General features: G+C 35.1%; 1 protein-coding gene across 2 annotated transcripts in view; it reads right to left on the reverse strand.

Annotated features, from left to right (window-relative positions):
• LOC113523262 (uncharacterized) overlaps positions 1 to 15,365 on the reverse strand; it is a 23,444-nt gene extending 8,079 nt beyond the window's left edge. The window contains exons 1-13 of one of the 2 annotated variants that reach the window (XM_026909155.3): positions 15,119 to 15,365; positions 14,822 to 15,028; positions 13,569 to 13,787; positions 12,975 to 13,085; positions 12,583 to 12,711; positions 12,169 to 12,279; positions 10,526 to 11,384; positions 9,607 to 9,682; positions 8,908 to 8,998; positions 3,248 to 4,637; positions 2,871 to 2,927; positions 2,752 to 2,781; positions 1,007 to 2,658 (exon numbers count right to left, since the gene is read on the reverse strand). In XM_026909155.3, coding sequence (XP_026764956.1) covers positions 1,145 to 2,658; positions 2,752 to 2,781; positions 2,871 to 2,927; positions 3,248 to 4,637; positions 8,908 to 8,998; positions 9,607 to 9,682; positions 10,526 to 11,384; positions 12,169 to 12,279; positions 12,583 to 12,711; positions 12,975 to 13,085; positions 13,569 to 13,787; positions 14,822 to 15,028; positions 15,119 to 15,151 — 4,827 coding nt within the window. In that variant the 5' untranslated portion in view covers positions 15,152 to 15,365 and the 3' untranslated portion in view covers positions 1,007 to 1,144. Of the gene's footprint in view, positions 1 to 1,006; positions 2,659 to 2,751; positions 2,782 to 2,870; positions 2,928 to 3,247; positions 4,638 to 8,907; positions 8,999 to 9,606; positions 9,683 to 10,525; positions 11,385 to 12,168; positions 12,280 to 12,582; positions 12,712 to 12,974; positions 13,086 to 13,568; positions 13,788 to 14,821; positions 15,029 to 15,118 lie in introns of those variants that run through there. The other variant, XM_026909156.3, reaches the window with a different exon arrangement.
• Positions 15,366 to 15,837: the final 472 nt, after the last annotated feature.

Below are 15,837 nucleotides of genomic sequence, written 5' to 3' on the forward strand. Positions count from 1 at the left end.
TTCTTCTTTTAGTTTTCTGAGACGACCCGCTTTGGAAATTTCCGGTGCCAGTTTACAGAACAAGTTTGGAAATAAAGATCGATTTTCTCAGTAGTTGCTGATCTAACATCAGCTTGCTTTACTGCATGGTGCTGGAAGGACTGTACACTTGCCAACTGAAACTCTTCATTTTAAACATGAGACAGTATATATCCATTATAATGTTATTTATGACAAACAATTTCGTATAAAAAAGAAATACAATGAATAACACTTATACTTGCCATAAAGATTTTGTTTTACTATTGAGCCCTTGTTTGCGGTAGCGGAGTGAATGGTTTCCATGCCACTATATTATACAGAAACGTTTGCGCCAATTAACAATGTTTGAAGCTTTCCTAACAGTCTTAAGCTATAAACTCAAACTGTAAATACTACTCCTTAAGAATAATGCTGAGATCAGTAAAATAGTGACGTATATATGCGCAAATTAGAGATTTAATAGGAGTTAAATAAAAAAAAATGCAACTTTTTAGTTGGATGGAGTACACTACTTAAAAAAAATATTTTACTAACAAGAAAATATTTCATTACTAAGGATATATAGGTAACAAATTTAGATTATTTACTTGGCCATGCATATATGCATTTTCCTAGTATTATTACTTAACTGTTTAAGCTGTTTAAGTCAATATACTTCACATATTTAACCACACATACAGTGGTCATTTCATGTAATCGAATGAGAAATTAAAAATATTTTTATTAAAAACCTTACTGGCTATAAGATCATGTTTAGTACGAGAGAGGGAAAGATGTGTGAGAATACAAGTCACTTATTGTATCATGAATTAATTTCACTATTCGCTTCAATTGCTATCACAAGAAACTTGATATTTAGTATTAACTCGATTATTGAATCCAAAAGGAAAACAAAATGGTCCCACGTTGCAGATAATCATTTATACTTTTGTTAAATCTGAAAACAAATGACGCATCAACAATACTTGGAAAATCGCAAAGAAACTTATAAGACGTAATTATACTTTATTAGTCACAAACCAAAACAGTAATTTCTGATGATATACAATTATAAATAATTCTTAAGCTAACATTCAAATCTTAGCTGATGTGGAAATTTCCTCGCAACGACTAATACGAGTACTTAATTGTAGACTTCACCCAAACATTCGACATCGTCTGAGTCGGAATCTAACTCCATGTTTGCAACAACGTAACTGTCCATTTGTTCCGATTTATATTTTTTTATGGTATCCATCAGTTTATCTTTCGATATATTTGGCCTAAAATGTGCGGTGTGGGTAATGGTCGTCCTGTCCCCTAGCAAGTAATCCAGCGTGAAGTTCATCGTTATAATCGTTTCCACAGATTCCATATCGATATCTACTTCAAGTTGGCTCTTGTTTTTGAGTACAGTAATGTGTTTCGGCTTCCATAGATTAAAATTAAGGTTCTTCACACCTTGGTTACTTTGTTTCAAGCGCTCGGTGATAAGTGACATGTTTTTGTTGGACTCGTACGGAACAGTTACGTACATGGTGAAAAATCGAATGTTCCTATCATCCCCACCAACCACTACTACCGGTCGCCGGTTCAGCTTGCCTATATTGCGGGTGAGCAGCCACCTCTTTGATTCGGGGTTAGCTGGCAGCACCCCGAAATGGTTCGGTGAACAGAATCCGTATTTTTCAAAATCGGTTCTATTTTCACCGCCATCTTCGTGGTACTTGAACATGTTGTATATGACCATTTCTTTTATTTTCCTTGCTTGCTGTATTGTTAGTGTTTTGCTTCCCTTGAGCTCTATCTTAATAATTTTCGGGTCATTTTGGTTTAGTGAGGGCATGGGTGAATTCGCAATCGCAGACCGTATGGCCTCCTTGGACAACACCGATTGTTCGAGCAAGCCAGCGTCGAATGCGTCTTTGTCTACCGCGGCCACTCTTAAGATTACATTAACTTTTTGCAATTCGTAGCTGAGCATCATTTTGTTTTTCTCGAGAACTCTGGCCGATGACGGTGGCATGTCCACGTACAGTCTCGTTCCCTTAACAGTAACGATCTTCTTGACTAACTTCCACTTACCTATATTTAATTGCTCGGTGTTCCGGTTCTGAAGTCGGAGTTTCACGAAAGGCTCTTCGAAGCGATACCTGGAATGACCGGGCAACCAGATAGCGGCGCGTTCATACCACAGCTCCTCGTTAGTGTATACCAATACATTGAACCTTGTAAATTCGCTGAAATCCAATCTGATTAGCCACTCCCTCGACATAGGGTCGTCCGTGACCAATTCGTAGCGATGATTGCTCTGCAAACCTTTAAACGTGAAATTGGGAGCCCAACCACCCGACGATTCAGTTACCTTAAATATTTTGGTCACTAAAAATTCTTTCAAACTCTCCATATCGACATCAAAAAACTGTTCGAAATCGTCTTTGCATAGATACAAGTGAAATCCGTCGTCTTCTTTTTGAACTGGCTTTGTATCTTCGAAACTTTGAACTGCGGATGGGTTTACATATGGAACTGTTTCAAAGGTCGACAAAAAGCCAGTTGTCATGAGGGTATTCATATCAAGAACTGGTGGTACTGGTAGAGGGGTGACATAATCCACATTCATTACTGGATCTGTTAATGGAGTGTTGAGATTCCAACCTGGAATTGTTTGCGATTCAAATATATTTATTATTGTTAATACAATGACTTGCTTAAGGTAAATTACACAATTACGTTGTTAGTTGTACTTACTGTATGTTTGCATTTGCACTGAGGCAGAATCTGAAATGAGCATTTATTATGAAATATAAGACACATTAAAAATAATAAGAATTTTTTAAGAAAGTATTAAGAATTAAATATTTTCTCACCATTCAAGTTAGGATCAGAAGAATGCTTAAAAGTCTTCGCAGGGACTTCAGATGTTTCTGTAAATCAAGAAAATTTAATTTATTCAATGCTAAATAATGAACGTGCTAGTATGTATTCCTGCTTTATAAAATTATATTGAATATTGATACTAAAATTCCATAAAAATAAGAACGCTGCATAGCATTAATGATTTTAAAGCCAAGTTTATGTTTCTAAATTTCTAAGAGTAAACAAGAAATATTTAGATAATAACGATAAATATAATAAATTTGAATAAAATTGGTGACTTAATTGTACCTAAGCACTAGCTTTCATTACATGAAATGGTAGAAAGAAAGTTAAAATAACATCGTACCGATGAATAGCAAAATCTTACCTGGAGCTGAACGTTTCAAGTATCTTAACTGAGGTGGCAATTTTGACATCGCGTCATTAAATAATTTATCTTCCTCCTTCCCAGCAATACTGCTACTGAACTTTATAACCATCTCGATAAATGACACATCGTCATTCCCGAACATTTCGTGTAAACGTTTAAACAGGACACCCTTCAATTGTTCTGTGATGTGATGTTTCATCTCTTCACTGTGTATCACATTAAGATGCTTTTGCAAAATTTTATTACAAATTTCCTCGCTTGCCTTATCCCTTTTGATTTTCACCTCAGGGTCTAAAATAGTCCACTTCTTAACGTTTCCCGTATTCCATTCTCTTTCCCGGCTCTCTCTATTATATTCGTCCGAGTAACGAGATCTTGGGCGTTCCTCGTGCCTTGAGTGACGGTCTTCTGGACGGGCATCGTGGAAGTCCCGGCGCGGTTCCTTTTCGCGGTGGAAATGCCTCTCTTCCCTTTGCGTATCCTCACGACGACGCTCGTCAGAAGCAGCTCTCCTACGATCTTCTCTGCGCATCTCATCAGTTTTCTTGGCAAATTCGACCGCTCTATTATAAACATCATCGAGTTCCTTATCGAATATTTGCTGCCTTTTTCTGTAGTCTTCTAATCTCTCCTCAGGCCGTCGAAGTAACTCCTGTCTCCTCATGTTACCACGTGCCTCGCGTTCAGAATGCGATGGAAATTCTCGATATTCTTCCCTATCGCTATGCCGCTTTTGTTCGGATATCTCTTGCCGACGGAAATCTTCACGTGGACTAAATTTAGGTTGGTCTCTTTTAGGGAATTCTCCCAAATCTCTGCGCAGTTTACTCGAATCATCTCCGAATGCTTCTGGAATTGAACGCCTATCGCGATGAGGGTCTTCGTTCTTTTGGTGAAAAGTAGGTCGCTCCCAAACCATGGGTTTGCTTGGTTCATCTTTGTCGTGAAAGTCCGGTCGACCAGACCTTGTATATTTATCTTCATCATGTGTACTTGGTCCGGGCCAAATGGGCGGCGGTGGAGCTTCAACAGGGCTTCGACGTTTTTCTAGTGCCCAGGAGCGACGTGGCGACCGAGGGGACGGTGAGTGGCGTCTGTAACGATCTCTGAGTGGTGAACGATCACGACGGCCAGGTGAGCGTGATTTGCGTGGCGAGGGTTGTCGTTTCAATTCAACGCCGTGATCAAGTAACCGGTCGGAGCCTCTAGACATAGGCATCCTCTCTCTTCTGTCTTCTTCTAGCTTCTTTGAGGAAAATACAGGATTTTCCCGATCTTGCCACGGTGAGTGATGATGTTCCCCCTGGCGTCCACCAGGTTTTGGGTATTGGACATTCTCACGGATATTCGGACGATAGCCACCTGAGTACATAGCTTGATTTGGTGCCTGGAAATTGAAATTTTATTTGCAAACACACAGTTATATAAAAGAAATTTAGGTTTCTATATTCTTTAGATCAATTAATTCACAAAATAGGTATATATAATTCGGTTCTTAGTGTACTGGTAATAAAATAATAGACAAGATCAAATGCATTGATAAAACACATTAACTAGCAAAGTATGTTGGAATTTTTTTCATAAATTGAATAAATCAATTCAAGGAGATCCTTTCAAAAAATCAATAGTTGTGGTCGATGTATTTCTTCATCGTCGAACAATGGCCATAAATTCTACAGGAGTCTTCAATTTTAATCTTTCTTAATTTACATAAAAATAAATTAATACTTAAACCCAATTTAACATATCCTAGATAGAATGTATCTCCTTTAAGCCTTCTACAATGTTTCCGTGTCATTACACTCGATTCATGAAGATTCAACTGTATTTTTCCTTGCGAAATATCGTCAATATAATATAGATAAGTCCTATAATAACCTTTTTAGATATTATGTCTCAAAACATTCAATTCCAATGTTCCAAAATAGACTTTGTCTAAGAATTTTAAAATGATGGCTAATTATAAAACTGCTCCCGTAGGTTTTTCAATTCAGTGTCATCTGAATCTCTTGATAATGGAAGCTTTATCAAGATATATCTCAGTACCATAAGCTACAGTATATACAACTGTAGTTTATAAAGTCTCAGATTTCACATAACATTTCATTCATATAATTATTTCGTAGTTTTTGTACAAAACAGTAATAAATATACAATTAATGCAATAAAAAAATTCGTCAATATGTGAAAAATTTTCAAGAAGAGTTTTCGATTGTTGTAATTTTTTTTTTATCCATACATCCATACAGCAGAGAGTAGTCTTCGCATTTTACATAGATTTCTATTAAAATTAATTCTATTAATATAATAATGCGTAACTTTGTTAGAATCTTTGAATATTTTTCACGATGAAATTTTACAGACTTGTAGGATATATGTTTCTTCGACTTGATGATTAATGTATCTATGTTACAAATAATTTTTTCAGTATTTTTTTCTTTTCGCGTATATGTGCGAGTATGGAAGAAGCAAAAGAATGTATTGCAGAAGTAGATGATGTATTATAATCTTTACCTACCTGAAAAGAAAAGACGTAACGTATCATATGATCTGACGAATGCAGTCGTAACCATTAGGAGTTATAATGTACTATAATTATTTATATCAGGATTGCCGACATTCTTTTTTTTTATTCCTTTATTTCTTCCTTCTTCATTTTTTTTCCTTCTTCCCTCTTTTTTCTTTTTAGGCGATATTAAGCTATTATTTTTATACATTCCATCTTGCGTTTCGTTTCCCATGCAGAAGATACCAGCAGTTATATTTTTTTTAATTTTAAACATTTAAAATTACAATGATCCATTTATTTCTTGGTAAACTCGTTCTAATTCTTCAAACTAATGTTGAATTTAAATGGAATTACTTAGTTATTTATAAGCAGAAAGAACATTACCCTTTGAGAAAAACCTAATACATTTCTTAGTTAATATATGTGTAAAATTTGAGGCAGTATTAAACTGTCTTCATTTTGCTGTTTATGCAAAAATTAGAGCACATTGACGAAAAAGGGGATGGCGTAGTTAAGTCAAGACTTGATGATGATTCTTCAGTCAGTATTGGTATTTTTTAATAGTCTTCTTCTGCATTCCTTTTTCATTATAATGCTTGCTAATGTTTATTTAATTTTAAAAGCATATTATATTCCATCAACCATGTAAGCTATGGAGTAAGATTTAACGTACGCCTAACTCACATCTATACAGTTTTTTTCACAAAATAACATTCTCGAGTTGTGACCGCATATTCACTGTGAATTCATTCATTTGTGTCAACACTATGTGGAAGATTTGAATATCGCAGCACCCCGCGTAGCTTCTTCTCCTTATTATTTGTATTATTTAGTTCATAGAAAAAAATACAGATAAAAGGAATTCAACAACGCTATCTAGACTTGTGCATGATATATCTTTTTCATCGTAGCTTTGCTGGTTTGAAGTTTTGAGTTTAATGTGTATTGTTAGTTCTAATTACCTTTTCCCTTATTATCAGTAGTAAATGTAATCATAAAATAATATAAGACATATAACTAACTGAGCTCTCGCACAAATATCTTAATTCGAGTGATATAAATATCCTCGAATGTGAATGATGACGAGTACTTGTCAATTATTATGAAATACTCGTCGTATAACAGTAATAGGGTTGGAATTTTAAGATCATATCGTCACTATATCCAACTGTTTACTTCAAAGAGATTAAAGCTTATGTATTCTTAGAATAATGATATAGGTTCTCCCAAATAACGGCTTCTTTCTCACCTTCAAATTTTATTTTATGTTATATTCGCTGTTGTAGTAACATAATTATTTTCACTTTAGTCCAGTCCAGTACTATTATATACAACAGTAATGTAGAGATAAATTTAAAAGGGGCTCACAAAATAAACCAATTTTGCACACCCTTACCCTGTATCCTAAATAATTCGAAGACTCCAAGAATAAGCGCCACTAACAACCTCGTCAACGATTAAAAAATTACTTGATTCGAACGTACAGAGGTTAGTAGAATGTAAGAAAACTACTATGTGGTATAGTTATCGTAGGTACGACATCCCCGATTTTGTAGGACTTGTAGGTAGTATCCTGATTTGAAAGACTTCTAATACATTCTGTCAAAGCTTTGCTACTAGCAAAGATTCTTATCTCTTTACTCTTGACAGACTGGTCGTGATTTTTATGTCTAAAGTGGATCGTCGATGAGGCCCTTCTTCGGATCGAGGTCCTCGCAATGCGTCTCCATCTACTTCTGCTCACAGCCGAGCGAGAGCATTCTACATTAGACTGCTGTGTGGCCGTTTTGATGAAGTTAGTCCATGGCGTTGATGATCTACCCCGAGAACGTTTGCCTTGTACCCACCCTTGGACAATTAGACGTTTCATACAGTTTTCATTTCGGATGATATGGCCAAAGTACTTGAGAATTCGTATTCGAACAGGCAAGATTCTTATATATTTTATATAATAATATAATCTTGTATAAATTTTAACACGATTATTGTAGTGATATCATAGTTCTAGTTTCAATTCAAGATTTTATAATACGAGTAGCTTCGAAAAACTTAAGATAAATGCTCTCTGAAGTAAATGTAATGTTACTGCAGTTCCAAAAAGTTTCCACTCCCGAAAAGTATTCTCATTGATTCGATGTTTTGACAAAAAGATAAACACACAAATGAAATCTTTGTTTTTTTTCTTTCTTATGACATAGGAGGCAAACACTTAAGCGACTCGCCTGATGATAAGTGATTACCGCTGTCCATAGGCACCTGCAACTTCAGAGAAATTGTAGGTGCCGGCCATTTATTTTTCTTGAAGGTTTTAATGTCGTATCCGTTCAGAAATACTGCTACTGGGAGTTTATTCCATATTTTCGTTGTGCGTGGAGGAAAATGTCTACAGAAATGAATATGCTTTTATCTAATAAACGAGGAGGCGATGATTACTTTCGACTGAACGATGCACAGCATTTGATATATTGTAACAAAGATTTAGAAAATACTGAGCAGTGACAATGCGATGTAATTCGAAACAGTCACAATGAGTTATAATTTCCATCCCTTTCAGTTATATGTCCAAGCATCATATCTACTTGCAATGTGTCTCCAGCTGCCAGAAGTTATTGGTTATCTTCAATACTTTCTTGAACTTTTTTTATATAAACTCATATTCATAGGCCTTTATTAATGAAATACATCTTTGAAAATTCACAGTAGTATGCTCTTCCCAAGGCTTATTACAAAAATAATTTAAAGTTAATAATTTGTTTGGTCGACTTCATGCAGCTGTATTAGGCATTTGGCAAAGAGCTGCAACCCACGCCTAGAGATCCTTTATAGTACCAACTAATAGCTGATCAGATTGGCTTCTGAACCTAGCTATTAACATATATAGCACTCTTCAGTAACGCAGCTTCACTTAATTAATATTACGAGTATTTATATAAATTAATAATAGCATAATGTTTCTTTTTGACCAAACACCCATAATACATTACAGTTTTTATCAAGTAGTCAAATGCCATTTATAAACTTATTGACATTATATTTAGGAATCATCCGTATTTATTACGCTTTATATATCTAAGTAGACTTTAACTGCCAAGTTTTAAATGTGAAATTGAATGTTATTGTTATGTAATAAATCAAAAAATGGACTGACCTGTGAATCCGGTTCGTACGCTGGCCTCACTTGCTTTGGAATGGAGTGGGCGCTGTCTAACTTGTCAGAGTGATGGCGGGACGGTGAGTACCTTTTAAGAATATAGTAATGGATATACTAAAATTCCCAGAAGTCAGCATTAACGCGTAAATTGCATTTACCTAAGGCGATATATTTGATCATGTATTTCGGCTAGCTTGATTTTTCGCGACACGTTCTATTAGCTAAACAAAAATGTGATCAAAGTAAATAAATGAGATTTGACTGGCGTTTGGAAATCGACGACTACGTAGTGTCTAGCGGCCACCCTGGAATCTAAATGGAGCATAATGTGCCATTTTGAAAGGGCGAAGCTTTTTCTGGAAAATACTTAAATCTTCTTAAATACGCTACTGTCTGCGTGAGTCACTCGTTAATTTATTTCATATTTATTTTTAACTACAACATTTAAGTTGATTGGTACATATGTATGACTGTAAGTACTAATAAACTGTCAGTTTATCTCATATTTGCTGGAAGAAATCTTTTTTAGAGATAAGTTCGCCTTTGTGCACTATTGTTTGATTTTTTTATATAATTACTTTTTGTATATAATAAAGATAATTTTATCAAGATTGAAATAGCTTTTTTTTGCATAGTAAAATTTTAAATGATATGTCCATTATTTTGTGTAAAAAAAAGGTATTCTAAATCTGTTACCTCGACGATGGTGGAGGACGCGGCGGTGACTCGAGGCGGTGATTCGGGGGACCCGTCCGCTCAGCCAAGCGGCGACCTGATAAAACATGACACATGAAACATGCAGCAAACTCAATTTTAAGCATTTTTTAAAAATATTTTTTGTATTATTCCACAACTGAATTCAGAATGTAGTGCAGCCGAGAAGAATGGGCAAGAAAATCAACTGTTACATTTTTAAATACAAGTTAAATTTTATATACATTTGTGTGAATACAAACTACCAGTAATTATCAGGAAAACGCTTCATCATATAGATCAGCCTTTAACTGTCCACTGCTGAACATAAGCCTGTCCCTGTGGGAATTTTGCCAGTAGTTATAACGCTTGGCAGGCAAATTGGCAACCGCAGTTAGGCTTTGGAGATGTTTTAAGAAGGACTCTGCTGCCCATCCCTCCATTATAAACTCCCTAGGTCGCCTCTTACGACATCCACGGAAAAGGAAGGAGGTGGCCTATTCTATGCCAGGACCACATGGCGGTATTTAAATTATAAAAGACATATATTGAGTAAAATAGCATCTGACGTCTCCTCTTTAGAATGTCGTAAGAAAGAAACACCGGATTTGGCTCCGGTGTGGTTATTCTGAGTGCCCTCAGATGTTTGTTGCCTGGTTCCTTATAAGACAAGGTACCCTATATAAAGAACTAGGCGATTGAAGCGACTTTTTTTAAGCAAACAAATTAATTGCCCACCTAATGGAAGGTGGGACCATCAGAGAAAATGCAGATGTATTGCCAGCCTTTTAGGAAGCTATATGCTCTTTTCTTGAAGGTTTCAATGTTTTTTTAAGAGACCCATATTGTAGTGCTAAGGAAAAAATTTAGAAGGAAATTAGTTCAACAACCACATGTCCTAAGTATAATAAAATATTTATACCTGGTGATATTCTTCTGCCAGATGGCGATATCCTTCGACTGGGTGACATTCTTCTACCGGGTGGTGACATCTGTCTACCGGAAGGTGACATTCGTCTTCCTGATGGCGAGATTCTTCTACCAGGTGGTGAAATTCTTCTACCTGGTGGCGAAATTCTTCTACCAGGTGGCGAAAATCTTCTTTCAGATGGAGAAACCCTCTTGCTGGATGGCGAAGTTCTTCTATCAGATGGCGGGCTTCTTCTACCGGATAGAATACCTCTTTTTCCTGGTGACATTCTCCTCTCATCTGGTCCGGCGAGGGGCCTTCCACCCGGACCTAGTAGTCCATGCCTTCCTTCAGGCCCACCACGTGGTCTCCCATCTGGACCCTGGGATCTTCCATCTGGTCCATGGGGTCTTCCATCTGGACCCTTGGATCTTCCATCTGGTCCATGGGGTCTCCCATCTGGACCATGAGACCTTCCATCTGAACTATGAGGCCTTTTATCCGGACCACGGTTCCTGCCATCTTGACCGTGGGATCTGCCATCTTGACCGTGGGATCTGCCATCTTGACCGTGGGATCTCCCATCTGGGTCATGGAGCCTCCCATCTGGACCGATAAGGGTTCTCCTATCTGAACCGCCATGGAGGCGATGAATATTTCGATCAGGAGACATTTTTCGTCCTGGAGACATACCTCTACCCATTGGAGATCGACGCGGTGAGAAACCGCGAGATTTCTCATAGTTGGACAAATCGCGGTTTTCAGGATTTTTCGTACTAGAATGTCTGTCCGGGTATTTTCTATCATCATCATATTGAGGTTTGAATGGCGGATTATCTTTTGAAAAGGGGTGTGGTTTTTGTTGAGCGCCCTGATAAACAAATTATTATTTTTTAATTATTTTTTTTGTAAATTGTTTTTAATTATTTGATGCAATCTCGGGCACAAAAATTGTAAAGAACATCACATTATCAGAGACAAATATAAACCACTAGATGTATATCACGGCTTTGCCCGGGTGAATCAGTACATACAGTATCCTATATTTTAAATTAATTAATTTACATAACCACTAATGTACCAAATTCCGTTCATTCCATAGTTTTTGCATGTGCAAGAAACGTCAATCCATACATATATCCTTACAAACTAAGATAATCAAATAGAGGAGGGGAGTTTATGGTAGACCGAGTCAAAAATGGTGATGAAATAAATATTGAAAAGGTTTATGTACTATGGACACCCATAACCAACAATGACAACTTAGGCTAAATAACAGTTTTTTTTTTTCATAATGTTTATTGTAGATATATCCCATTTTTTCATCTGCATGAATTAGTATATAAAATATCCTGAAATGAAAACTAGGTGTCATGTCATATAGGGAGATAAAAGATATGGCCTGAAATATAGCTGGCTGGAAGAGAATGCATGAATTAGTAGTTCCAACAAGAGGAAACTCTTAATTGACAATCGCATTTATAATATTAAAGGTTAAATTTCTAGCCTTGTTCCACTTGATCATTAATTAAATAGTTTGAAATTGGATATTGATAACATTCTAGAGTTTACTGTTTGTGTCTAAGAAAGACAGATAGATTTTTCTAATATTGTACAGTATATATTTTAGAACAAAAAAACATATAAACTCATACTTGGAGTTGCCATGTTGGTGCTTGGCTTTGAATGGGATAGTTCTGTGATGCATTCTGTTGACCGCCAGGGTACTGTGTTGGCCCTTGGAAGTTGTTTTTCATTATTGTTATCTGTAAAAAAAATATATTTGTAGAAAAAAAAATTGCAATAATTTGATGCCTATTTTCATTTATGTAAAGTGCACTAGGTAACTAGGTAAATATTATAATAGTACAAAATTTGTAGTCAATTTCGCTTAAATCTATTAAATGTTTAGTTTTAATTCTTCCTTAAATGTAATGTTTCTGTGATATCAAATTTTAAATTTAGAGATAAGTTAGAAAAGGATGTCACAGTATTGACATTGATACTGCACATCCATTGTTTGATTTCTAAAATACAAAATTCTACAGAAATTCGAAGTTAACACTAACCGGTTTCTGCTGTTCATAATTTTGATTGCCAGGGTAACGTGCGGACACATTTGCACGATTAACTGGCTGATCGACAATCTCAATACTGCGCAACACATGTGAGCGAGAATCCATATGATGTGGTTGTTGCTGTGAACAATACAATTATTGTGATAAATAATATGTCCTTCTCCATCTCATATAGTGCATGTATGCCTTAGGCCAATAGTTTGAGTCATTAAAGCATCAAAATATGACAAACAAGCTATTATTAGTATAAAGACCGACACCAGCCTCTCACAAAGATTGTTTTAAATTGTAACCTATATAGCTGTAAATTTTGTTGTTATTTTGTAAGAGAAATAAATATATATTTACAATTTACAATACTGAAAGATTATGCGAGTACATACTGGGTCAGGCATTAGTGCTTTTGGTGCCATTGGTCGCACTCCACCTGTATACATAGGTTCCTGTACAGGCATCCTGTTGGAAAAGGGTTGCACCATCCTCTGTGTCTGTGGCTGAAAAGAAATCATTAAATTAGTTCTCTATATTAAGTAACTTGGAATTAACAAGTTAACCACCTGATAAAAGTGTTAACTGGACAAATAGCATGAGGATGTAAAAGAACTCACACTCACATCCATGGTACACCTCATTCATTACTGTTCCTAAGGTGTCAGGCCTTCTTAACCTGTAATTTTACTGTTATATCCTACCCTATCCTAATTTAAAAGTCATGTTAGCACTTCTGTTTGATAACAAAAATACAAATAATACAAATTAGATAGATAAGAGGTGCTGAATGCAAAACACAACTTTAGTACAAGTACTTTTATACAATTTTTTTCCAAAAAACCTAATACTCTGTATCGTCTTTTTATATTCTAGTTTTCTTCAAGCACTTTTTCAATTAAAAGTCTTCTAACACCCTTCCATCAGGCAAACAATCCACCTGATGGCTGAGGTCTTATTAATTTTTCTAACGGTACAAAAAAAATTACCTGCTGATGTATATAAGGCTGGTTTGGTGTTGATTGTTGATAATTAAAATTATTTGTTGTATTTGCCGATTGATTTTGTGGCCATTGGTTAGTTGCCCACGGTTGTGTAGGCTGACTTGGTCTAGACTGATTGTAATCTGTCATATGACTGAGATAATCATTTCTTGGTGGAAAGTTGTCCCTCTGTTCAAAGGCCGGCTGTGGAGCTGAGTTCAATGACTGAAATAAATTTGAATTTCATTTTAAACAATTTAGAATGGTAAACAGACAACCCATTTGATGAAAGTGGTAACTATCACCTATAGACATCACAAACTCCTCAGTAATTAATACCTATTTTATATAGATTATAGTTTTTTTATGAATGATAATAAAATTGTAACTACACCTGTGCTATAGTTATTGATGATGGGGTATTAGTGAGGGATGATAGATAAGGAAGAAAGCAGGTCATTTAGCTCTTCATGGTAAATTCTTCAGAAATTTTATTACCATACTATACTATTATTAGCTATGCAAACACAGTTATTTCAGAATGAAAATATGAGTAGGATAGAAGTACACAAGCAGTATCCCACAGATACAATAATTAATTTTACAATAATATCTACTATATTATATTTTTTTCTTAAAACTCTATATCTTATAATTTAAGACTACTGTACAATAAATAAATGTTATGTGGTCCCGACATTAATTGGCTACCCCTTCCATTCCCATAGGTATCATAAGAGGTGACTAACGGGACTTAATGGTCGGGGAATGGGCAGCCACATCTCTCTTAAAACATCATCAAGGCCTAAATGTATTTGCCAACTCGCCTGTCAAGCATGACAACTACTAGCGAAACCACCAGGCCAATGTTCAGCAGTAGACAGTTAACAGGTAATGTTATAATAAAAAAGAGCCACTTTTAAGCTGTATTGGACAAGTGATGATAAGCAGTTGAAATTAAATTATTAAGCTAAATTCAAACAATATTAACAGTTACACTAGATCCATACTATAACGCTGATCATGGTTTCTTTTTGGTGTTATTTCAGTTTTCTAAGTAGAAACACTTTAGGAATGATTGTGAATGGATTAGAATTCTGAATAGAACTAGTGTGATAATATAAATATACATGCATTGTTTCTTAAGACATAATATTTTATCAGACAGATACTGCATAAAGAATTAACCATAACAGGCGCTTCAGTATGAATCTGACTTTATGATCTAAGTATACCTATTGAAAATGTTAATAACTTACAGCTTTACCAACAGGCACTACCCTTAACATTTGTCCGCCCATCCTGTATCCATTTAAACATTTCATCAAATGAGCGCCTTCCGACTCGTCCGCAACGCCAATTCTGATTTTTTTACATCCATCTTCATCGCTAACTAAATTATCCAGTATGAAGTCGGCGAGGTTACATTCACGTTTTATAACAACTTTAACATCATGATATTTCGTCTGTAAATACAATGTGTATGTGTTGTTAATTATTATTAGTTTATAAGAACAAGAAATTAGCACAACACAAATGATCAAAAATAAACTTACAGCCAGAGGTAAGCCATGAATTGTGAGCATCATCTTGATAATTATCAAATTCCACTATTCTATTCCGTAAATTTTTTTAATGTTTTGACGTTAAACAAAAGAAACAATTGTAATTATTGTGCTTAGAAATTCAATTACTACATTTCATTAAATATAAGATCAGTAGATAAAATGAAATATGAAACGTAGAAATGGTAAAAAATTTAGTTCATTCTATAAACCTTCATTCGCATCAATTTATTTATTATCATTAATGTATTGAACGAATGATTGTCTCGATAACATACTCTTTGTCACAGATAAAAATATCACCACTTTGATCAAAAACGATCACTACAGACTAGGAACATCTTAGAGTCTATGATTTTAATAAATTAATTCATGACCATGTATACGACATTTTCAGTTACAAACATAAAATAAGATTTGCGATAGGAGTAACATAAAAAAATATTAATTATTACCTACTAAATTACTAAATACTAAATTTTGTAACATAAGAGAGGATGTAACCTTAAATATTATTTATAGTGTTTACAACGAAATTAAAAATAGGCATACAGTAAGCTATATTAGATAATAAATTAGATGGTATCATTTACGTCTGTATTTACATCTTTCTTTTTTTTTTCGTAAATTCTATATAGCATTAGGAAAGTTGACAACTTTCTTTTTTACTGAGATAATTTTGCCTTTAAGTGATTTAATATATGTGTTAT

This window comes from Galleria mellonella, unplaced genomic scaffold (genome assembly GCF_026898425.1).
Source record: "Galleria mellonella isolate WM207_F2 unplaced genomic scaffold, CSIRO_AGI_GalMel_v1 utg146, whole genome shotgun sequence".
Lineage (NCBI taxonomy): Eukaryota > Metazoa > Arthropoda > Insecta > Lepidoptera > Pyralidae > Galleria > Galleria mellonella.